Source organism: Leucoraja erinacea, chromosome 31, assembly GCF_028641065.1.
Source record: "Leucoraja erinacea ecotype New England chromosome 31, Leri_hhj_1, whole genome shotgun sequence".
In the NCBI taxonomy this organism is placed as follows: domain Eukaryota; kingdom Metazoa; phylum Chordata; class Chondrichthyes; order Rajiformes; family Rajidae; genus Leucoraja; species Leucoraja erinaceus.
Window position 1 is genome coordinate 10,708,471 of NC_073407.1, and position 26,125 is coordinate 10,734,595.

General features: G+C 44.3%; 1 protein-coding gene across 1 annotated transcript; it reads left to right on the forward strand.

The window, feature by feature from the left end:
• The first annotated feature begins 287 nt into the window (after positions 1-287).
• Positions 288-19,351, forward strand: LOC129711902 (probable G-protein coupled receptor 34). Its single transcript, XM_055659906.1, has 2 exons — positions 288-875; positions 16,320-19,351. The coding sequence occupies exon 2, from the start codon at positions 16,324-16,326 to the stop codon at positions 17,320-17,322; it is 999 nt and encodes a 332-aa protein (XP_055515881.1). The 5' UTR covers positions 288-875; positions 16,320-16,323; the 3' UTR covers positions 17,323-19,351.
• Positions 19,352-26,125: the final 6,774 nt, after the last annotated feature.

Consider the following 26,125-nt stretch of genomic DNA (forward strand, 5'->3'; position numbering starts at 1 on the left):
GGAAGAAGCCCACACGGTCACAGAGAGAACATGCAAACTCCACGCAGACAGAACCGGACGTCAGGGATCAAACGTAGGTGATGTTGTGAGGCAGCAGCTCTACCAGTTGCATCATTGCTTCCAGAGAGATTTCCAACCCCTGGATTTCCATTGATGGACCAAGTGAAGACATAAAACCAGGAATTTGGTTCAGGATATTTTATGTTACTCGTTTGTTCAGCATCTGGCCACCCCTGACAACCAAACATGTAACAGAAACAGCTTTAAGGAAGTTGTCCTGTAAATAAACCTCTACATATGCTGTGTCTCAACGCACTCATGGAGCCTTTACATACCTAGGAATTGTGAAGGAGTTTACAGCATTGGTTAAAAGTTACAATTCTTTGAGCATAACTGCATTATATCGTTCCTTAAGCAGTGTGGGGCAACTTTCCCAGTTGTGGCATGTTCAGAATGTTAGTCAGTGGGGATATGGGCAGAAGGCAGGAACGGGGTACTGATTGTGGATGATCAACCATGATCACATTGAATGACGGTGCTGGATCGAAGGGCCGAGTGGCCCACTCCTGCACCTATTTTCTATGTATCTATGTCATGCAACCCCTGAGACACTGGCTGATGTAAGACCACAGTTAGCAAAATAAAACTGTGGGAAGAAATGTGCTATGTTACCAAAATTCACAGACAATTTGAAAGAGTAAGATTGGTGGTTCATTTGCAACTAAGAGGAAGTAGCAACAGGAAACATTTCAAGGTTGCTTCATATTAAAAGTCAAATTAATATCCAGCGAAGATTTTCAAGCTGCTTATACCAACAGGTTCTCACAAAAGCCGCTGTGGTCCTGCATCCTCTGCGTGATAAAGCACAGTGGAAAGTGAGTATAAATCTCTGCATGCCTTCCTCTCATAATTAGACATCCCTTACTTAATCACTTCTTGGAATGTGAACGGCCTGGAGATTTTGGCAATAGAAGCACTTGTTAAAATCCAACAGTATAACAGTTATAAAAGTAAAAAGTAAACTCTGTATATGTAAGGTAGGTGTATTTTTCTGGGCGGTACAGTGGCCTCACAGCATCAAGAGACCTCAGTATGGTCTGTGTGGACTTTGCACGTTCTCCCTGTGACTGCATGGGTTTCCTCCGGGTGCTTCAGTTTGCCCCCCCACACATCCCAATGAAAGGCGGGTTGGTAAGTTAATTGGTCGCTGTGAATTGCCCCCTGGTGTGTAGTGAGTGGTGGAATCGATGACAATATAGAAAAAATAAAGTTGGTTTTGATTAATGTAGGATAAATGTGCGGTTGATGGTAAATGTGGATTTGATGGGCAAAGGCTTGTTTCAGTGCTGTATCTCCCTATGACAATATTTCTGTGTGTTGGAGTATCTACTTTTGGGTTCAGAGCAAGCATACCAATTGACTGACTTTACTTTAGACTTTAGATATACAACATGGAATCGGGCCCTTCAGCCCGCCTAATCAGTGCCGACCTTCTATCTCCCCATACACTTGCACTATCCTACACACTAGGGATAATTTACAATTTTACCAAATTTTACCAAAGTCAATTAACCTACAAATCTGTACGTCTTTGGGATTTGGGAGCACCCAGAGAAAAGCCACTTAGTCACAGGGAGAACGTACAAACTTCTTACAGACATCACCCATAGCCAGGATTGAACCCGGGTCTCTGGTGCTGTAAGGCAGCAACTGTAACGCTGCCCCAGTGTTCCGCCCCTCACTGAAATCACTGGCACAAGTACCATGTTCAAGGCGTTTCTTTAAAGCTTATCCACAACGTGAACACGTCCAACCGAAACAGGGTTCACCCATTTGACTAACTGCCAATTAGCTTTTAAGCTTCTATTAGTTCAATGGTTAACCCATCCACTGAAGATTTAACCTAGGGCAACACATACTGGTGACTAGCATATTGGTGAGTACCATATTCTTTATATCACAAGCAAATTCTCAGTGCAATACTTTTAGAAAATGTACGAGAAAATGTACTCTTAAAATCCTGAGATTAAATAGAAATTTTATATGCAAAGAAGTACTTCCCTGCATGTTTACTTTCATTTTATTTTTCTCCAGAAACTGAAATTATAAACTGAAATTTTCACTGAAGTTAGTCAGAGTTTAATCTGAAACTTAACTCCTCAAAACCAGGAGTGAATGGACCGTTACGTATATGGTGAAGGCAGGATATCTGCAGCTAAACCTTGTGGGTTTAACAATATTTTTGGACAGATGGAGAGAGGGTGAACTTTTCTTTAACATTTTAACTGACAACTAAAATGTGTGAGGCATCAAAGATTGCAATTGATCAATTTTAGTGACAGTTGCGATTGCTAGTGGGCGCATAATACCGCAAGAGTTTGCCGTTTGAGTCGACAATAAATGATTCATTATTAAAAAGATACCAACCATTAAACTGTTGGATTAGAGGACGTAGACTTTTATGTTAAGGAACGGGTACAAAATTCCTGGGAATGTTGAAGTTATCAGTGAGTTGCTAAGAAACACCAACTTTTTAACGTAGAGACAGAAGGTTTTATTCTACGCCAAACTGTTGTGCAATTGGGCAGACCTACTGCCTTTGTACAGATCGAAATCATGTTCTGACACTAAATGCCCCAAAGCCATCCGATCTCCTAGTTTGCTGACTTGAGATATATAAATGTTCAGAAATGACTGATATACTGAACTGCACATCCAATATTTCAGTCCGAGCCCTGCTTAGCTACTGAATGCAACTTGTTTTGAGTGCAACTGGCAAAGCAGCACAAATTGCATTCAGAATTGCACCAGTTTTAAGATGTTCTGCATATTGTGTTGTTCTTCACATTGTTAAACATGAATTAATATGGTTTTTAAAAGGGTCATTGAAAGAAATGTATTGTGTATTTAAGACTGATAACTTTGCATTAGATTAACACAGTGGAAAATTGTTCAGTACAATATATTAGTCTAGTTTAAATATAGTTCCAGACCAATTTAAAATCCATTTCACCACATGACTGAAAATGCCTTTAAAAAACATTTACACAAATATGACTACTCTGGAGCATAATGCTCAGTTTCACAGTAAATTGAAAAGACATCACGTAGACACTCTCAAACACATTGGCTTCATTATTGGTATCCTTGTGCCCAAAATAACGCCTTTCTTATTTTGAGCACAAGGATACCAATAATGAAGCCAATGTGTTTGAGAGTGTCTACGTGATGTCTTTTCAATTTACTGTGAAACTGAGCATTATGCTCCAGAATAGTCAGGCAGGTAAACCTCTGTCGCACCTGGAACCCTAACCCTAACCCTAACCCTAACCCTAAACCTAACGGAGGTTTACCTGCATCTCTTCCAACCTCATCTATTGCGTCCGCTGCTCTAGATGTCAGCAGATCTATATCGGTGAGACCAAGTGGAGGTTGGGCGATCGTTTCGCCGAACACCTCCGCTCGGTCCGCAATAACCAAGCTGACCTCCCGGTGGCTCAGCACTTCAACTCCCCTTCCCACTCCGTCTCCGACCTCTCTGTCTTGGGTCTCCTCCATGGCCACAGCGAGCAGCACTGGAAATTGGAGGAACAGCACCTCATATTCCGTTTGGGGAGTCTGCATCCTGGGGGCATGAACATCGAATTCTCCCAATTTTGTTAGTCCTTGCTGTCTCCTCCCCTTCCTCAGTCCCCCTGCTGTCTCCTCCCATCCCCCAGCCTTCGGGCTCCTCCTTTTTCCTTTCTTGTCCCCGCCCACCCCCGCCCCCGATCAGTCTGAAGAAGGGTTTTGGCCCGAAACGTTGCCTATTTCCTTCACTCCATAGATGCTGCTGCACCCGCTGAGTTTCTCCAGCTTTTTTGTGTAACCAGTTTACAGGTATGGACAAATGTTGATGTGTGCAAAGAGATTGGGCAGGCTTAATGTGTGGTCAACATAGTTTTGGATGGAACTCTACTTTTTTTTTGTGCAGGCTCCAGCCAATTCAGATATTTCACACCCAATTAGGAACAAACCCCTTTGTACATTGTCTTTAGATCAGAGATCATGGTTGTTTAATGGCTGTTCGACTGAATTAAAATTAGAAGAGGGCTGGTCTAGCAAATGAGTTGCAGACATTTCAGAGCTATCAGATTCATGAATATCCATCAAGGAAGGAAATCTCAGATAGGCACAAAAACCTGGAGTAACTCAGTGGGTCAGACAGCTTCGCTGGAGAAAAGGAATAGGTGACACGTTTCAGGTTGAGAACCTTCGGGTCGAAACAGAAACCAGTTCCTTCAACTACATAAACCAGCATCTGCAGTTCCTTCCTACACAGGAAAGGAAATCTGTTTTTACCTGGTCTGGCCAACGTCTAACTCCAACCTACTGCCACATGGTTGACTCTTAACTGCCCTCTGATATGACCCAGCAAGCTTCTCGTGCAGTACAATAAGCTCTGAACTTGCCAGAGACCTTCACATCCCATAAAGGAATAAAACTTTCTGTGCCCACCCTGGCTGCCTGGTTGCTTTGTTTCCTGTAGACTGAACTTTCCAGTCCCACAAGCTGCTGACTGATATTAAAAGTGGCAAGCATTTTAACAAAGATTTGGGTAAAGTCAACATCATCGCTGAGGTTTCCCTGTTCTCTTTTTTCCCCAGCACGCTACCATCAGGTTTCAATTAGCATTTAAAAAAAACTTTTTCATGATCAAAGTCTCGAATTTCACTTCCTCACCTCAATAAGCATTAATCAAATCACCATCAGTAGTGACTTTCCCTCCACTTGAAGATAAGCTGCCGTGCTTCTGGTGAAGAAGGTGTTAGGATGTTTGATTGCATTTTGTGACAGTGTCTGTCTGCAGAGAAGGCAATAGAGAGAGTACAGAGGAGATTTACTAGAATGTTGCCTGGGTTTCAACAACTAAGTTACAGAGATAGGTTGAATAAGTTAGGTCTTTATTCTCTGGAGCGCAGAAGGTTAAGGGGGAACTTGATAGAGGTCTTTAAAATGATGCGAGGGATAGACAGAGTTGATGTGGACAAGCTTTTCCCTTTGAGAATAGGGAAGATTCAAACAAGAGGACATGACTTCAGAATTAAGGGACAGAAGTTTAGGGGTAATATGAGGGGGAACTTTTTTACTCAGAGAGTGGTAGCGTGTGGAATGAGCTTCCAGTGGAAGTGGTGGAGGCAGGTTCATTGGTATCATTTAAAAATAAATTGGATAGGCATATGGATGAGAAGGGAATGGAGGGTTATGGTATGAGTGCAGGCAGGTGGGACTAAGGGGAAAAAAAGTTGTTCGGCATGGACTTGTAGGGCCGAGATGGCCTGTTTCCGTGCTGTAATTGTTATATGGTTATATGGTTATAATCACATTGTAATCGTGATAGAATGGTGATAACAACGCAAGGGATATCGTCTACTAAATTTCATCAACTGAGGGAACACATAACATGGCTGAGTTTATATTATGGCAAGAATTGCCATATGTATTCAATAGCAAGCTAATTTCACATGATTCAGTTCCAAACTCCCCCAAACCTTTTCACCAACTATAAAGGCATGAGCCAGGAAAAGGACCAAATCATTTTCACTTGCCTGTGTGAATGCAGCTCCCACAACTCACGATAGACGACTACACCTCTGAGACTACTGCAACAGTATCTTCCAAAGCCATGACTCTACCATCAAGAATTGTCCTATAACTTGCAAAACCTCCAAGTTGCACAGTGCCCTGAGGATTATATCATTGTTCCAGGTCAAAATCTAGGAACTCCTTCTCCCAGCACCAGAAGATCTGCAGGAGTTCGGGAATGGTGCTTACAACTATGAGTGTGTTCTCTTTGTTGCCCATTAACGTCAGTTTTACCAGTGCTCCTTGAAGCCATACTTGGTCAAATGCTCTCTTGATGTCAAAGGCAGACACTCACCTCAACTCTGGAGTTCAGCTGTTTAGTCACAGTGTTAAGGTCTGGAGCGGAGAGATCCTGGTGAAATCCAAACTGGGCATTGGTAGCAGATTACTGGTGGGTAAATGTTAGTTGATAGCACCAATAACACCTTCCATCAACAAAACAGAAAGAGCTGGAGGAACTCAACATATCAGGCAGAATCTATGGAGGCCATGGACAGATGATGTTTCAGGTTGAGACCCTCTTCCAACACCATCAATCACTTATAGACATTAGACAATAGGTGCAGGAGAAGGCCATTTGGCCCTTCGAGCCAGCACCGCCTTTCACTGTGATCATGGCTGATCATCACATTCAGCACCCCGTTCCTGCCTTCTCCCCATATTCCTGCCTTCTCCCCTTCTCCCTGGCTCCACTATCTTTAAGTGCTATCTAACTCTCTCTTGAAAGCATCCAGTGAATTGGCCCCCACTGCCTTCTGAGGCAGAGAATTCCACAGATTCACAACTCTCTGGGTGAAAACGTTTTTCCTCATCTCCGTTCTAAATGGCCTTCTACTTATTCCTAAACTGTGGCCCCTGGTTCTGAACTCCCCCAACATTCGGAACATATTTCCTGCTTCTAGCGTGTCCAAACCCTTAATAATCTTATATGTTTCAATAAAATCCCCTCTCATCCTTCTAAATTCCAGAGTATGCACTTTGCTGATGATTGTTAGTAGAACGATTGATGGGTAATTATCTGGATTGAATTTGCCTGGTTTTGTGCTGCTATGGGATCTTTGGTTTTGTGAACAGAACATAAATGAACACATTTCCACAGTGTCAGGGTGGACTGTGGGATTTGAGATTGCTAATCCCCAAAGGAGCTGTATTGTTTGGTTCAAATGTTTCATGTGCATCACCATTCAGAATATTAAACCCAACATGCAAATGTGAAATGTGTAGGAAGGAACTGCTGATGCTGGTTTAAACAGAAGATAGACACAAAAAGGTGAGTTACTCCAGTTTTTTGTGCCTATGCAAAGGTAAAAGACGGGCTCATTCTCAGGGTGTTCAGTTATGTTTGGCAATGCAATCGTCAACTAATATTATTCATGTAGACCTCAAAACAAGGGGTTGTGACAACATTATCCAAAACAGTACCAGGAAGCCTCCAACGATTTAAGTTCACATGCCCCACTTATTGACGGAAAATGTTAAATTCAGGTAATTCAATAAACCTTTAGTTTCGTTTAGAAATACAGCATACCAAACAGGCCCTTCAGCCCACTGGGGTGCACACCGACCATCATGTTATCTCACTTTGTCATCTATTGCCCATACCCCAGGGGCAATTTTAAAGAGACCAATTAACCTACATACCTACACGTCTTTGAGATGTGGGAGGAAACACACCTGGTCACAGGGAGAATGTACACACTCCACACGGGTAGCATCCGAGGTCAGGATGGAAGCCAGGTCTCAGGTGCTGTGGGGCATCAGCACTGCCACTGCACCATCATCTGCATTCTCTGGTTTTGTTTTGGATAATGCTCCATCCAATCACAATTTTGGTTTTAAAAATTGTTTAAAAAAATCTTAGTAGTGGTGATCATAAAACCTCAATGTATTAGTGCCTTTCAAGGAGGGAAACCTGCCGCCCTTACCTTTCCAGGCTCGTGTTGTGACTGAGACCCACTAATGAAGTTATACCTCATGTTCCTCTTTAATTTTGCGGCAATTAGAAACAAGTCATAACGTCTGGCAATGCCAGTAATAGCCAACATTCTGAGAATAATAAATAAAAATAAACTGTCTATGGTCTTACACCCTCCAAGATATAATCTTGCAAACAGATTAGTTCAACAACCGGCTTGATCTGCATGATTCTGTTTCCACTGTCTCAGATAGCTTCATATGAATGCATTTCGTTGTCTCTGTACTGTACACTGACAATGACAATTAAAATTGAATCTGAATCTGAATCTGAATGAAGATTAACAGGAGGCAAAAGGCATTAAGATCAATGGCATTCAGAAGGTCGGGCATTTGTTTGCATCAGGTCCATATGGCTTGCCTATTCAGGTGCCTATTTAACTGCTGCTTAAATTTAGCGATTGTATCTTGATTCCACCACCTCCACTGGCATCACATTCCAGATTTCAACCACTCTTTGTGCAAAAAAACCTTTCACCTCACATTCTCTTTAAAACTTTCCCTCTCATCTTAAATTTCTGACCTCTTATTGTTGATACTACTGAATGGAAAAATATTTTAACCATGTACCCTCTCAGTGTTTCTCATGTGACTTTATATACCTCTATTAAGCCACCCCTCAGCTTCCTTTGCTCCAGGAGATTTAAGGGCATCCATTGACTCCTCAAAACTAAAGTCCTCCTACTCAGGCACCATCCAATGGAGAAGATAGACACAAAATGCTTGTGTCATTCAGCAGGACAGACAGCGCTTTTGGAGTGAAGGAATGGGTGACATTTCAGGTCGAGACCTTTCTTCAGACTGAGTCAGGGAAAGAGAGAATATTAGAGATAGGGAAGGGTACAAAGAGCATGTAAGGTGTGAAAGGGACAGATCAAAGCAGATGACGAACAAGGAAATATACAATGGTTCATTGTCAGCTGAGGGGAAAGTTGGTTGGTTGGATGGTTCGCTCGTGTGTCAGGCGACGTGTCGCTCGCTGTTGGCGTCTGTCGTCGTCCAACATGTTGACAGAATTGTCGTCCGACGCGTCACAGAGTGCATCGTGTCATCGCTTCCAGGGATCGCCACGAGGAGACTCCTGTCATGATCCCCAGCAGGTGACAACAAACAGCATGTAAACAGTAACATTAATCAGGAGGGCAGTGAAACTAGTAGGAGAACTAGGGAGGGGAAGGGACGGGGAGAGAGAGGGTTACTTGAAGTTAGAGAAATCAATATTCATACCGCTGGGTTGTAAGCTGTCCAAGCAAAATATAAGGTGCTGTTCCTCAAATTTGTGTTCGGCCTCACTCTGGCAGTGGAGGAGGCCCAGGACAGAAGGGTCAGTGTGGGAATGGGAGGGGGAGTTAAAGTGTTTATCAACCAGGGGGTCGCACAGGTCAAGGCAGACTGAGTGAAGGTGTTCAGCCAATTCATCGATCAGTCTGCGCTTGGTCTCGCCAATATAGAGGAGTCCATACAGCGGATACAGTAGATGAGGTTGGAGGAGGTGCAAGTCAAACTTCTGCCTCACCTGAAAGGATTGTTGGAGTTGAGGAAGGAGGTCTAGGGACAGGTGTTGCATCTCCTGTGGTTGAAACATAGAAACATAGAAAATAGGTGCAGGAATAGGCCATTCGGCCCTTCGAGCCAGCACCACCATTCAATACAATCATGACACTTCCAAAATCAGTACCCTGTTCCTGCTTTTTCCCCATATGCCCTGATTCCGTTAGCCCCAAGAGCTAATTCTAACTCTCTTGAAAACACCCAGTGAATTGGCCACCACTGCCTCCCGTGGTAGAGAATTCCACAGATTCACAACTCTCGAGGTGAAAAGGTTTTTCCTCATCTCAGTCCTAAATTCTTAAACGGTGACCTCTTATTCTTAAACTGTAACGCCTGGTTCTAGACACCCCCAACATCGGGAAAAAAATTCCTGCATCTAGCCTGTCCAATCCCTTAAGAATTTTACATGTTTCTATAAGATCCCCTCCCATCCTTGTAAACCCCAGTGAATACAAGCCCAGTCGACCCGTTATTTCATCATGTCAGTCCAGCCATCCCGGGAATTAACCTGGTGAACCTATGCTGCACTCCCTCAATAGCAAGAATTTCCTTCCTCAAATTAGGAGACCAAAACTGTACACAGGTGCAGTCTCACCAGGGCCCTGTACGACTGCAGTATTTGGGTGATTTGGGTGGGAAGGACATCCTATGCTGTTTCTCCAGCACAATCACACACTTCCTGCAGTGCAGCAACCAAAACTGCACCCAATCAAACTGCCACCATCAAAGGGATCCATAAGGAGCACTGCCTCAAAAAGGCAGCCAGCATCATCAAGGACCCACACCACCCTGGCCATGCTACCATGTGTGTCTGTCATTGGGGAGAAGGTATATGAGTCTGAAAACTGTGACATCCAGGTTCATTTACAGCTTCTTCCCAACAACCAATTTTTCTACAAATGCCCCACTCTCATCCACCCACTATCCTTCCCTCTGGTTCTACCAGTTAGCACCCCTCTACTCCATCAAAGGGTCACGAGCCAAAATGTGTTCTATTCATCCCCTTCCATAGATATTGCTTGACCCATTCAGTTCCTGTAGCAGTTTGTTTATTGCCCAAGGTATGAAATGTGTTTCCAATATCACATCACTCTCTTTGCATTTCTGACTAGGACCAATGTCTCCCCATATCATTCAATTTAAAGTGCATTCTGAAGTGTACAGGAATAACGACTTCAAAAACCCCTCCAAATCACATATTTCATTTCATGCACAACTGCATGCTATACGTTTAACAAATCGCTCAGGATTTTGAAAGACAATTTCAGTCTAAGCTGTAGCTGAATAAACCTTTTGCATTTTACCTTTCAATGCCTCTTTAAATAATGTTGACAAACAATTGAGCAAATGGGGAAAGAGCGCAGACGCACTTTGCAAGGTTGTGTGCTCCATGTTGTGGAGCTGCTGAATCAAATCTCAGTCGTCTACTCTCAGAAAATCTATGGCCCAAACTTGATGTATGGGGAAAATGTAAGCAGCAAATAATATCTAAAGAAACAATACATTTAAATGTGGTATAATCAAACAGATATTCAGGAGATTCCCAGATTGCAATTGACATGATTTACCACCACTTGATGCATATCCTCCCGCAAGCTGGTAATCATAACTTTTCATGGTATACATTAATGACTGGATGCAACATATATTCTATTGTTGAATTATGGGTATCAATAGGGTGATTATTCACTGCAATGAAAGAATAATGGCAAATATGTGCAGAGCGATTCAACATGGGTAGCTATAGAAAATGGGAATTTCTGATTTTTAGAGAAACTGGCTATTGACGTGCAGAGGAACAGAACCCTTACGTAACCCAGGGTCTACCTGAATAGTCAAATACTCAAGTAGTGAAGTAAAATACTGTTGAATTAATTATTTTCGGAAAATATTTTGAAAGAATCGTTGCAAAGATAAATTGTAACTCAGTGAAAAGATGTAGCATATAGATGTGTTTTGGTGTGAAAGTGTGTGCATGTACATGCGGGGGAGAAAGATCTCATTCCTGATTATATTGGGGCAGAAAGCGAGCTGTTTGATGATAATTGTATAAAGCAGACAGTGGCAGAGCTAGTTGCAGGATATTCTTCGGTTCTCAGTGTGTTTCGATAATTAGCTCCTTTCAAGTTGGTGACAGGAGTTTTTGTTTTGACCTAAGTTGTCAGCCATTCGAAATGCTTCAAAGATTTCCTGTGACAGACAAAGATCTGCACACAGCCTCCTATTTCAGTGTTTTATTTCTCTCAGTGCCTTTCAAGAGCCACTAGCTCTGACTCTAAGAGCAAACTGTGTGCTGTTTGAAATCTATGTAGCATAGAATTATCCAGACTGGTTTCTCTTCTCTCCCCTTCAAACCATCCTCCCTGTGACAGTTCACTTTCAGGTTGAACCCTGTAATTTGCATAATATTAATATAACTTCAATGAGTCAAGCTCTATTTTGAAAACCAAACCTATATTTGGCAGTAAATAGCATGCATTTTAGCAATAACCCAATAAATAGGTCCCGCTTCTTACCAAGAGTGGTTACATTTCCATTTGAATTGGCTGCATGGGTCTTATCACAGAGTCATTACTCTGTTTAGTAAGAGGTTATGGGGAGAAGGCAGGTACATGGGGTTGAGAGGGAAAGATAGATCAGCCATGACTGCAAGGCGGAGTAGACTTGATAGCCCCTATAGCCTAATTCTGCTCCTATAACTTAAGAAATTGTAAACTTAAAATGGCAGACAGGTATCGTTGTGGTCTTTGTCATCTGTTGCATAACCACGGCCCAGATGCCCCTTTTAGTTTAGTTTAGAGATACAGCGCAGAAACAGGCCCTTCGGCCCACATTAACACAAGCCTACACACACTAGGAACAATCTACACTTGTACCAAGTATACAAACCCAAGTCAATTATCCTAAAGGCATGTATGTCTTTGGAGTGTGGGAGAAAACCAAAGATCTCGGTGAAAGCCCATGTGATCACAGGGAGAATGTACAAACTCCCTACTGACAGCACCTGTAGTCAGGATCGAACCCGGGTCTCTGGCGCTGCAAGCGCTGTAAGGCAGCAACTCTACCGCTGCACCACCCAAGGCTTCTTCCAGGCAGACTAGTGTTAATATAAAGGAGAGATTCATATCTTTCCTTTATGTTCAGTTTTCATCATTAATGAGGTATACGCTCAGTTTTCTCCAGCAATGAGGTATATGCTGCCCATCCCTGGCTGTCCTCCTTTTGTTGAGGAGTCATGAATGGGATTGAATATTTGTGCCATTAATTGCGAGCATCCGCACTTCTGATGAAAGAAAGGTCATCAATAAAGCAGCTGACGATGGTTGTACTGAGGGCATTGCCCTGAGGAACTCCTGCTGAGCTGTCCTGAAGCTAGGTTGTAGAAGCAAAGAACTGCAAATATATCTGAAGCTATATCATTGACCTTCAATGACCACAGCCATCTTACTTTGTGCATGATATAACTCCTGCCATTGGGGTGGTTTCCCTTTGGTGTCCAGTTTTACCAGGGTTCCTTGATGCTATGCCTCATACTCATCTCTGCAATCCAGTTCTTTGGTGTATGATGAGGTCTGGAGGTGGGTGATCCTGGTGAAACCCAGACTGGGTGAGCAGATTTCTAGTTTTAGTTTAGAGATACAGCGTGGAAACAGGCCCTTTGTTCCACCGAGTCTACGCCAACCATCGATCTCCATCCACTAGCATGTTCCAACTCACTAGGGACAATTTACAATTTTTACCGAAGCCAAATAACCTACGTTATTTAACCTGTACATGTTTGGAGTGTGGGAGGAATGCAGAGTTCACAGCGAATACCTGCGGGATAACTGAAAACTCTGCACAGACAGCACCCATGATCGAACCCGGGTCTCTGGTGTTGTAAGGCAGCAACTGTACCACTGTGCTGCCCCCAGGTTATTGTTGAATAAATGCTTGATGCACTAACACCATCTCCCATCACATTGTTGATGGTGACTGGCTGGGTAGTACTTAGCTAGATTGGATTTATCTTCCAATTTGTGGACAGGACAACCTGGGGGAGATGCCAGTGTTACAACCGGAACAGACTGACGAGTGGCTCAGCCAATTCCTGGAGCGCAGGTCACAGTACTACAGATGGGATGTTGTCTAGTCCCAGAGACTTTGCTGCATCCAACTCCTCTGCCACTTCTCCATCTCCCGTGGAATAAATTGGATTATTTGGAGACTGGCTTCTGCATTGGAGGCTAAACATTCGGGTCAAGTATTTGAAGTTTGTTTCTTCGCGGGACTTGATTCGGAGACTGCACAAAACTTAGAAATTGCTGTAGCCAATTGAATTGGCATCAGGCACCTAAATGAGCACTGAGGCCATTCAAATTGTATAGATCACAGGGCAGATACAAAGGGTTTGAGTTGTTTAAGAGGCTACCATTATGGCATTTTACATTATTCTGGAGGGTATTATATACTTTTTAAAGATCTTAAAGTTATTTCTTTAGTCTAGTTTAGTGCAGTCTTGGTAACAGGCCCTTTGGTCCACCAAGTCCACGCAGACCATTGAATACCCGTCCGCTACTTCTACATTCTATCACTTTCACATCCTACACACTGGGGGCGATTTACAAAAGCCAATTAACCTACAAACCTGCATGTCTTTGGGATGTGGGAGGAAACCGGAGCACCCGGAGAAAATCCACACGGTCATAGAGAGAACGTACAAACTCCGCACAGACAGCACCCGTAGTCAGGATTGAACCCTGGTCTCTGGCGCTGTGATGCAGCAGCTCTATCGCTGTGGCGCTGTGTCACGCTGTTCTAGCTCCATTCTATCGAGTAGATGATGTTCATAGAGATTAGAAGAATAAGAAAGTGTTCTAATTGAAACCTACAGGAGCTTGGCAGAATTCATACTGAAAGGTTAAATATCCTAGAACTTGGGAGCAAAGTCTGAGGATAGGGAAGGATTAGAGTGATATGGACCAAATGCAGGCAAATGGTTTGATCTTCTCTGGGGCATCTTGGTCTGCGTGGCCGAGTTAGGCCGAAGAGCCTGTTTCCGTGCTGCAGGACTCTATGATTCTATGACTTTCCCTCAAAGTTATTCTTGAGCAGCATACAGAATTTTACCAAAACATTTGATTTAGCAGAAACTGCCTTTTGAAAACCATAATCAAGATTGTGCTAACAATCAGTTATTGTGGTTCATAGCAATGGTTTCCTGTTTACCTGCCTCTGAGGTTGGTATAGAGGGCAAATCTTGCACTGTCTGGGCACAAAACCTTTGTAACAGATGAACCTTAGAATTTCAGTTCTCAATGGAAAGATACCCAAGTAAGGGAAGACATTGGAACTTTCCCCGGATTCCTCCAGATTCAACATTCACACAGTTTTGAAACCTATCAAAAATCAGAACTCTTCACAAAACACCCAGAGTGTTTTTTGCATTGGGGTTTAGAACGGTTAGGCTGCGAGAGAAGATATCCGTTATAATTCTGAAAACAAAACCATTAAAATACATTTTTAAACATTTTGGATTCTGACTAGGAATCTTTGACCTGAAAGTGGCTTTGTTCCTCTTCCCACAGGTTGCAGCCCGACCTGCTGAATGTTTCCAGCTTTTTCTGTTTTTATCTTTTCTAATTGTGGCAAGAAACAAGAAACATGATACATCGGGGGAGTGGGTGGCGAGGAGAGGAGTTAGAAGTGAATTTGTGCTTCAAAAAGTTACCATTGCAAGCCACAGGGCACATGAGGGGGCTGCACAGACTGCTCATCCTTTGTTCAAAACGTGATGGAGATTTTTGTTGACTTGATTTCATCAAACTGATGAATTGTTGGGTTAAAAAATTGTGGTGGTTTGTTGAGAGAGAAATTTGTGCTGGTTTGGTGAGGGAGAACTATAGGAAAAGACACAGTGCTGGAGCTATTCAGCAGATCAGACAATATCTCTGGAGAACATGGATAGGTGACGTTTTGTGTCGAGACCCTTCTTCAGACGGAAATATAAATATGTGCTGCAAGGGATTTTCTGCCCCAGTCATTAACTAACTTCCCTACCAGTACCTGTTGATCTGTAAGATTCTCTCATCCATCTTTATTTAATCGGTTTGCTGATACACTGGCCAGTGTACACACTGACCACAAGCTTTTTATTTACTTATTCCTTCCCAAGATGTGGCAGCATCAATAACCATTCCTATTTGCCTTTGATCAATCTTTCTTTAATCGGTTTGCAGTAACAGTGTTTGTGAAATATTAAGAATAGCCACTTAAAGAGGAACGTGTTGGCTTGTGAAATAAAAAGAACAAGTGCTGCAAATAATCTGCGGAACTGTGGGGAATGTTTCAGGTCGGTGACGTTTCATCAGAATCGATCTCGCACACCATTTGCAGAGGCTTCTGCTTTTCAAAATGGATTTAATGTTTATCGAAAGATTGTGGTCACGCTTTTAACTATCTTGGCAAGGGAGGCTGCTGCAGTGGTACGGTCATGAGATGAGATCACAAGGTCTGGAGTCATTAGTTCAAACCCAACCCATCACTGAAGAATCTAAATGCTCAAGCAATATGTGGAGTTTGTACTTTCTGTGTGGAGTTTGCATGTTCTCCCTGTGACCGTGTGGGTTTCCACCGGAAACTCAATTTTCCTCCCACATCACGAGATCCACATCGATTAAATAAAGATGGATGAGCAAATAACATCACAAAAACGTAATGGATTTTAGGGTAATTGGCCTCTATAAATTGTCCCCAATTTGCAAGGAGTGCATGAGAAAGTGGAATAACATAGAACTAAGATTTTTCTCTTTGTTCTACCCTTTGTACTTCAGTTTGGTTTGATTGCATTACATGATCTGATTAAATTAGATAGCGTAGTCAAACCCTGCGGTCGTGTGCCTCGGACATGTGACCCTGGGGAGGGGTTGTGTTCTGGGCGATGCACCCTTCAGTCGCTCTGGACCACCGTTGCGGCTGGATCAGTTTGTTGGCTGTGTTGAGATACTTCGTCAGTTTACTTGTTTTGTTGATAAACTCGCTGGACGAAATGACTCTCGCCTCATCCGCCAAAATAGTATGCAACCAAAATCTTTTCAATGTACCGTAGCAATAACAAACCTAAAGCTAGGTGTTGTGGTGGTTTGATGGACGCACAATGATTGTTTAATTGATCTGCCGTTTCCTTCCAGCTCGATGGCGACAGAAAGCCCCACCTTCTCCATGTGGCCAGTGAACGTGACGGACATCGTGAGCCTGCAGCCGGTCTGTAACCTGACCAGCGGCCGGCTGGAGAAAGTATTCCTCCCGGCACTGTACTCGCTTGTCATCCTTGTCGGGGTGCCTGCCAACCTCCTGGCCCTCTGCATGTTCCTGCACCAATACCGGAAGCACGGGATCCTGGTTTACCTGATCAACTTGGCCATTGCCGACCTCATCAGCTGCCTGACCCTGCCCTTCCGGGTCTCGCTGCTGCTCCTGGGCGACCAGTGGCGAGAGAGCTCTCCCATCTGTGCCCTCACCATGATCATCATCAACTCCAGCTTCTACTACACCGTGAGCTGCAGCACCATGTTCCTGGCCTTCATCAGCATCAGCCGCTACGCCATGATCGTGAAGCCCAACAACAGGCACCTCAACAAGTTCTATGACACCGGCTTCGCCCAGAGGGCGTGCGCCATCACCTGGATCGTCACTATCATCCCCCTCCTCGCCCTGAACCTCAACTACTTCATGCGGGAAGTGAGGCTGGCGGCCGACTCCGTCTGCTACAACGTGCAGCTGCAGTACGGCAAGAGAGTGTCCGCCAACGCCTTTGTCACGGTGGCCATGATCTTCCTGGTCCTGCTGGTGGCGTTTGCCTTCTCCTACGCCTCGATCGGCGTGGAGCTGTGCACGGTGAGGAGGAAGAGCATTAGTCAGCACAACCGGACAGTCCACATGCGGGCCCAGATGATCATCATCGGCGCCATGACCGGCTTCGTGGTCTGCCACCTGCCTTACCACGTGTACCAGATCGTGGCCGGCCTGCACCGGCTGCACGGCAGCAGCTGCCTGTGGCTGCTGCAGACCCACCACGTCAAGCTCATCACCCTCTGGCTGGTCTCGTTCAGCAGCTGCCTGGACCCCATCCTCTACTTCCTCCTCTCAAAGTCCTTTGTGAAGCGCGGGACAAAGAGAGAGAGGAGTACCTAGTGTGGGCACCCACTGGGAACCATGGTCTGCAGTCCTCTCCTGCTCACGCCGACATAACCAGCAGTGGACTGATGGCTTCATAACCATTATTGTTGATGGGGGCACAGCCCATGATGGGGTGGGGGCAACATTAATGTCACCGCGCCACCAATCAAACCACCTCTTTGGACAAAACCAGGGGTTGAAGTTTACCGTAGCTAGAACAGTGACACTGCATCTGAAAAATGTCAGCTGGGGTGCGGGCTATAGTAGGCAATTCTGTCGACTGTAAGATTGGGACCTCACTGGTTTGTTCCAGCATTCCGTAGGATCATCACTTTCTGTGCCTGACCTCCTTTTCCCAAATCCCTAAAATACAAACAATGTCAGATTTCGGGACGACAGATGGCGCAATGGGCTAAGTGTTCGTGCTGGCGACCGGAAGGTAGCCGGTTCGAATCCCGCTTGGAGTGCATACTGTCATTGTGTCCTTGGGCAAGACACTTCACCCACCTTTGCCTGCGTGTGAATGTGTGTGAGTGATTGTTGGTGGTCGGAGATTAGCAGCCACGCTTCCGTCAGTCTGCCCCAGGGCAGCTGTGGCTACAGAAATAGCTCACCACCACCGAGTGTGAGTGAGGAGTGAATGAATAATGCGATGTAAAGCGCCTTGAGTATCTAGAAAGGCGCTATATAAATCCCATCCATTATTATTATTATTAGATTTAAATGAACCCTTGTCCCAGCATTAACTTCAACATTGAACTGACCATATATACTCACCCATTATGTGTATAGATGGCTACATATTTGGTTTGACCCCCAAAAAATTGCTACTAAAGCTTTCTCAACACTTTTTTGTAGTATCAGATGCGCTTAATAACATATCAAAAGTCTACCATAGTCAGACCACCGGAAAGGTCTAATTTTCAAGATGGCGTCCAAGATGGATGCCAAATCCTTAAAATACCCATTATTCCTTCATTATACATCATAGACAAATAATTTTGCTGCCTAACCCCATGTTTTGGGGGTCTAGGAATGTGAATTTGAAGGTTTTATTTTCCTGTTTTTTAATTCTGGGCCAATCCCAGTCTCTCTCTCACTCTCTCACTCTCGCTATCTACCCAGTCAGTTCTCCAGTACCTGAAAACTGGGGTCGTCACCATTTAACCTTTTAACTTCAACCTTGGTTCATGTATTCTCTCCCCAATCTCCTCGTCTCACAAATCGTCCAGACATCAGGATAATAACACACCAGGATAAACCTGTAAGGCGCTGAGAGGATCACGAAGGGACCAATGAGGCAAACTTACAAGAACATGGCCAAGCCTCCATAGTAATATTAACAGGTACATTTCGGACCATAACATGGGAGAGTGTTTCTCGTTGTGGCATTTGTTGGTTACCCGCACGGAACATCATTTCTTTGCAACTTGCCCAATACTACGGCTTTCCCTGGGCACTCACTCACATCCCAAAAGGCACGCGAGTCATTGGGCTATTTAGCTTCCGTAAATTACCCCCAGGGAAGAATCAGAGGGTGTTGATGGGCCTGCACTGGAAAAGATAGAAGAGTACAGCACGGGAATGTCCATTCGGCCTACAATGTCCATGGCAAACGTGATGCTAAATCTCACCTGTCTGCACGGGATCCTCATCCCTCGATACCCTTCCCAGTGAAGCCAAGCATCTTCTACAAAACTCTGTCCATCTGAATCACCATTTTCAGGGAACCATGCACGTGTACTCCCACAGATCGCTCAGTTCTGCAACACTCTTCCAGGCTCCACCAAAGATGAATTGTTGCGAGGTGGAAGCTAAAGAATTCATGTTGGTAAATTAAACTAAAGATAGAGTTGACGTCGGAGATGCTATCTGTTTTAGTGATGTTCCCGCTAATTGGTGAACAAGGGAATTTCCGTAATTCATGGCTGAAATAATATGTTAAAAGCTCTTTCCTCATATAGAATGGCTGTGTGGACATTCTGCTCTGGCTTACTTAATCTTACTTTTAATAAATCTGTTTTGAAGATCAAAACTCAACTCACATGGTCTGTCGCAACTTCCTTTCTTCAAATGTTGGAAAACGATGAGGTGTCCTGTGATTCCAAGTCAAGTCAAGTTTATTTGTCACATATACATACGAGATGTGCAGTGAAATGAAAGTGGCAATGCTCGCGGACTTTTGTGCAAAAGACAAACAACAAAACAACCAAACAAATTATAAACACAATCATAACACACCTATTCTTTTACATAATAAATAATGGAAGGAAAAATAATGGAAGGAAAAACGTTCTGTAGAGTTAGTCCCTGGTGAGATAGGCGTTTACAGTCCGAATTGCCTCTGGGAAGAAACTCCTTCTCAACCTCTCCGTTCTCACCGCATGGCAACGGAGGCGTTTGCCTGACCGTAGCAGCTGGAACAGTCCGTTGCAGGGGTGGAAGGGGTCTCTCATGATTTTGTTTGCTCTGGAGTTGCACCTCCTGTTGTATAGTTCCTGCAGGGGGGTGAGTGAAGTTCCCATAGTGCGTTCGGCCGGACGCACTACTCTCTGCAGAGCCTTCTTGTCCTTGGCAGAGCAATTCCCAAACCAGATGGTAATGAACAATGAACAAACATACAGCAGCACAGTTTGCATTGGTATAAGGGCATAGTTCTCTCATTAGATATTGCCTGTGTAAGGATACAACCTTGTTCAATAATTCTTTATGTGGAACTATCAGAGTTTGAGTAACATCTGCATGGAGTTCAAAATTGAGCAGTGTAGGATTACAGAGCTGGAGTGGCAAGAATGGAAATCAATGCATGTATAAATCACCCATCAAGAATAGCTACAATTCCTGCCCTTTATATATTCAGGTGAGACTCAGCAAAAATATTGCTAGCTCTTGCCCATCACTTCTTTCTACCATTTTCCTCCCCCCTATTCTAATTCCTAAAGAATGGTGTGTCGAAAGGAACTGCAGATGCTGGTATATACCGAAGCTGGACACAAAGTGCTGGAGTAACTCAGCGGAGACTCAGCGCGGTCTGAAGAAGGGTTTTCTCCAGAGATGTTGCTTGACCTGCTGAGTAACGCCAGCACTTTGGGTTTATCTTCCTATAGAAGGGCCCTGACCTGAGACATCACCTATCCATTCCCTGCACAGATGCTCTGCCCGATCCACTGAGTTCCTCCAGCGCTTTGTTTTCTGCTCAAGATTCCAGCATCTGCCATCTCTTAAATGCCACTGTCACATCTACCTCCACCACCACCCCAGGCAGCACATTCCAGGCTCCCACCACTCTGTGTAATTAAAAATAAACCTGCCCCGCACCTCTCCTTTAAACTTTGCCCCTTGCACCTTAAAGCGATGTCCTTTAGTTGCTGATGGCATCTTGAATGAATTACTCTTTGCTCAATGGTTCTGTCCAGGAGTTCAACTTTGTTGAAATTGATCACAGACTTCTAAACTTATCCTGGGTTTGGAATCTCTGTTAAGTTTATTGAAGGATGTTCTAGGTTTTACTGCTGGGTAATTAACAGACATTAACAATCTAAAATGAGCATTCAGGAATGCAGAATCACAAGATCTCTCCTTTGTTTGATATGTACAATATTGACATATCGAAGATAGACACAAAACTCAGCGGGCCAGGCAACATCTCTGGAGAGAAGGAATGGGACGTTTCGTGTTGAGACCCTTCTTTAGACCTGAAACGTCACCCATTCCTTCTCTCCGGAGATGCTGCCTGCCCTGTTGAGTTACTCCAGCGTATCTTCGGTTTAACCAGCATCTGCCGTTCCTTTCTACACATGTTTACATTTCAGTTGTGCCGCTGGAAGTAGGAATTTTGTTGTTCCGTTTCAGGACACATGACAATAAAACACTCTTGACGCTTGGAACTTCACACACAAGACAGAAAAAGAGGCCAAGTTCTCATGAAGTGTTGGGTCCTGCAGCTTTGCTCAATGTTCAACATTAACCAAGTGTTGTCTTTGTGCAGTACTCTTAGTGCACTTGCCAAGAGCTTGTGGCATTGTTGGTACTAGATGGGGGCATCGGCGTCATCAACACTCTGAATGTGTAACCAGGTTTTCAGTTTAACCACATGCCCAATTATTTAGTTCATCTTCAGGGCAGGCAGAGATAAAAGTGCCCAAAGAAAGGGCGGCTCTTTACACAAAACAAAACATGTTTGTCCTTTTGTTTTTGTGAGGCACTGTCTTTTCGAAAACTGAGGTTCCCTACCCTGGGCAACTTTATGAAGTCTGTCTCCACCTTGACCAGGGATACTAGGGTCAGTTTACCTTGCTGAGATCTGGATTCCTTTGAGCATTTCATTCTCTGGATCAGGAAACCATTGACAGCACATAGAACATAAAACAGAACAATAGAGGAACAGGCCGTTCGGCCCACAATGTCAGTGCCAAACACGTTGGCAATTTAGACTAACCCCATCTATTTGCACGTGACCTTTATTCCTTCATTCACTGCCTGTTCGTATGTCCATCTAAATGCCAGTTAACAGTCTCCACCACCACCCCTGGCAGTGTGCTCCCAGCACTCACCACTCTGTGTATAAAGCTTGCCCTGCATATTTCCTTTAAACTTTGACCCTCTCACCTTGAAGCTATGCCCCGTAGTGTTTGATATTTCCATATAAACTATGTCTGTCGCCCTGTCTACACCAATTTTATTTGCTACCTCCTCGAAATGCTCCATTGGATTTCTGAGATACAATGTCCTCTGCACAAAACCATGTGGACATCTAATCTGGGGTATGTGTACATGACTGGGGTATGTGTACATGACTGGGGTATATATACCGTTTCACTACCTGAAGACGATCACAATCTCCTTTGTCTTGATTATTAATAGTTGAAAGCCCAGCCCTGAATCCTATGATATCCACAGGGTCACTGTTGTCAACCCAAAATTGACCCAATTATCCAGGCCCTCTATTTTCAGTTAATTGTTATCTGTTGATATGTTACCCACAATAACAGGCAAGTTTATCTTGAGTGGTAAACCTATCGAATGGCTCCTGGTAATGGCTCCATTCGCACCACATCCACTACACTCACTCTGTCTGTGAGATCCTCAACAAACGTTGCCTTCTTTTCAAACACGGTTTGCCTTTCATAAAACCTCTGCTTGTCCACCATACACTTTTCTAAATGTCCTGCTGCAACCTCCTCAATAATGGACCCCGGCATTTTCACGATATCAGGTGTTGGGCCTATTGGTTTAGGATGGAGTCTGTGTCTTAACTCTGCAGTTGGGTGAGACTATGCTCCCTCCTGTGGTGAAAATATGCTCACAATCGATTGTTATCTGAAAATATTTCAACTGTATGATTTGGCATTCGAATTTTTAAGTCTGGATTAAATCAGTGGGATCTGAACACTACCAGCTGCACAGATTCAGATCACATTAGTTTACTGTCATGTACACTAGAGTGCAGTAAAATTCCTTCCACCTATATCCAGATTTACATTTCACTCCTCCTCCCCTCCTTATCTGACAACATTTTGTCTCCTTATCACCTCCAGCCTTTGTCACTTTTATGCCCCTGTCCCACTTAAGAAACCTGAACGGAAACCTCTGGAGACTTTGCTCCCCACCCAAGGTTTCCGTGCAGTTCCCGGAGGTTACAGGTGGTTGCCAGAGGTTGCAGGTAGTGGAAGCAGGTAGGGAGACTGACAAAAACCTCCAGGTATGTTAGCATTCATAGCAAAGGGATTTGAGTATAGGAGCGGGGAGATTCTACTGCAGTTGTACAGGGTCTTGGTGAGACCACACCTGGAGTATTGCGTGCAGTTTTAGTCTCCTAATCTGAGGAAGGACATTCTTGCCATAGAGAAGGTTCAGAGAAGGTTCACCAGACTGATTCCTAGGATGTCAGGACTTTCATATGAAGAAAGACTGGATAGACTCGGCTTGTACTCGCTAGAATTTAGAAGATTGAGGGGGGATCTTACAGAAACTTACAAAATTCTTAAGGGGTTGGACAGGCTAGATGCAGGAAGATTGTTCCCGATGTTGGGGAAGTCCAGAACGAGGGGTCACAGTTTAAGGATAAGGGGGAAACCTTTTAGGACCGAGATGAGGAAAACATTTTTCACACAGAGAGTGGTGAATCTCTGGAATTCTCTGTCACAGAAGGTAGTTGAGGCCAGTTCATTGGCTATATTTAAGAGGGAGTTAGATGTGACCCTTGTGGCTAAAGGGATCAGGGGGGTATGGAGAGAAGGCAGGGATGGGATACTGAGTTGGATGATCAGCCGTGATCAAATTGAATGGCGGTGCAGGCTCGAAGGGCCAAATGGCCTACTCCTGCACCTATTTTCTATGTTTTCTATGTTTCTAGCTTTCTCCCCCCTACTCCATCAATCCAAAGAAGGGTCCCAACACGAAATGTCGTCTGTCCATTTCCTTCCACAGATGCTGCCTGACAATATCCATATAATATTAATAAATGCAACAACAAATACCATGTTTAAAACAGCAGGATGGTGCAAGGGTCAGAGTGCAATCTGAAGTAGTGGGGGAAAACATGTAGAAGAACGAGTAACCAAATAAGGTAAAGTTAATAGTAAGAGAACATTGCGAAGGGGCTTCAGAGATTTCTGGACATTTTACTCAGTAACGTGCTGTGATTGGGAAGCTGCTTCACTCCACATGTTCTACAGCTGATGTGAAACCCAATTGAGCAAATAAGTCAACCAAGCATCATCTTAACCAGGGTGACTGGAAAAAGAAAGGAAATTGACTCAGCAAGTGTTACAAATCCAAATAGATGCAAGGTTACATCATGTGTTGGAAGAATAATAAGGTGGGGAGAAGTTTCAGGATTGAAAGATACAGCCTGGAAACAGACCCTTCAACCCATTGAGTCCACACCAACCATAGATCACCACTTGTTGTAATGTTATCCCTCTTTCTCATCCACTCCCTACACACTAAGGTAATTTTCAGAGGTTTAATTAACCTACAAACCTGCGCATCTTTCAGATACTGGATGAAATAGAAACACCCGGAGGAATCCCACATGGTCAGAAGGATAACATGCAAACCCCACACAGACAGCACTCGAAGGCACTGAGGCAGCTGCGCCACTGTGCCAGGAAAATCTGGGATGAGAGCAAGAAAAAGGAAGAAGGGAAATTATTTTAACGATGCTTACATCTGCAGAAGTGAAGTAATGAAATATCATTCATGTAAAGTATAATTTTCGATTCTGGAGACAATTCCTGGCAGTGAACAGGAGATGTCTGGTGAGGTTTTACTAGGACTAGTTCGCACATTTTAGTTGCTAGTCTCTTCTCTGAACTTTATTCCAACAAATCTGTGAGAATTAGAGAGATAGGGTAACAATTGGCTGATTTCTATGTTAATATGGAAGTGGCGCTGTCCTATTGAACGCTCGCTGTAGTGTGAGCACCAATTATAGTCAGAACTGTAGTGTTAAATTTCAGCAATTGCCTTGCAGGGATAGCGCCTGCAATACCTTATACTGCCACCAGATGAGGCTAGGTATCCAGCCGGCAGCGCCTGCTGCTTAAGAAGGAACTGCAGATGCTGGAAAATCGAAGGTACACAAAAATGCTGGAGAAACTCAGCGGGTGCAGCAGCATCTATGGAGCGAAGGAAATAGGCAACGTTTTGGGCTGAAACCCTTCTTCAGACTGATGGGGGGTGGCGGGGAGAAGAAAGGAAAAAGGAGGAGGAGCAGACCGACGGCTGAGGAAGGGGAGGAGGCAGCAAGGGCTAACAAAATTGGGAGAATTCAATGTTCATGCTCGCAGGATGTAGACTCCCCAAGCGGAATATGAGTTGCTGTTCCTCCAATTTCCGGTGTTGCTCGCTCTGGCCATGGAGGAGACCCAGGACAGAGAGGTCGGATGGGGAATGGGAGGGGGAGTTGAAGTGCTGAGCCACGGCATTTTTGTGTACCTGAGCCTGCTGCTGGGTCAATCAGCTGCTGTTGTTTTTAGAAAAATGCCCATTCATTTAGATGTGGTGCAATTTAATTTTAAGCTTTAACCCATAAATGGGAAGATCTTTTCCAAAAATCCCTGCGCATGCCTCATCCGTCAGCCTCCTGTTCTAGCCTTCTCAATATCTCATAATAGCTCAGGCTGTCGAGTCCTGGCAACCACCTCGCAAACCTCCTCTGCGCTCTTTCCAGCTTAATGACTTCTTTCTTACAACAGGGTGACCAAAATCAAAGTCAATACCCTAATTGCAGCCTCACCAACGTCTTGTACAACTGCAACTTAACTTCCCAGCTTCTGAACTCGATTCCCTGACGGATGAAGACCCAATATGTCTTTACCACCCTGTCTCCATGCAATGTCACTAAATGGGCTGAATGGCCTCCTTCAGCATTACATTAATTCCATGTGTCTGGGGCAGCCTCAGGGAATGAGAGACTCTGTGAAGGAGATGATGAGACATTCTGTAAACGCGTGGGTTTACTCCGGGTGCTACATCCCAAAGACGTGCAGGTTTGTAGGTTAATTGGCCTCTGTAAATTGCCCCGAGTGTGTGGATGATGGACGAGAGAGTGGGGTAACCAGACACCAGACTGGGGGAAATCAAGTACGGACTTCCAGGAAAGATGGTCATGGATCTGGAGAGGGAAGGGGTGGGAGGTGAGGCAGTGATGTGGAAGAGTTAGAGGTGGGGCAGAGATGCGGAAAGACTCAAGGACCAGGGTTTAAGTGATGAACGAGATGATGTTGTTTTTGAAAGATGGGCGGCAGGTGCATGAGGAGAGGACCCCAACATGGGTCTGTGGAGAAAACACGGGGCAGTCAGTAGACCAGGA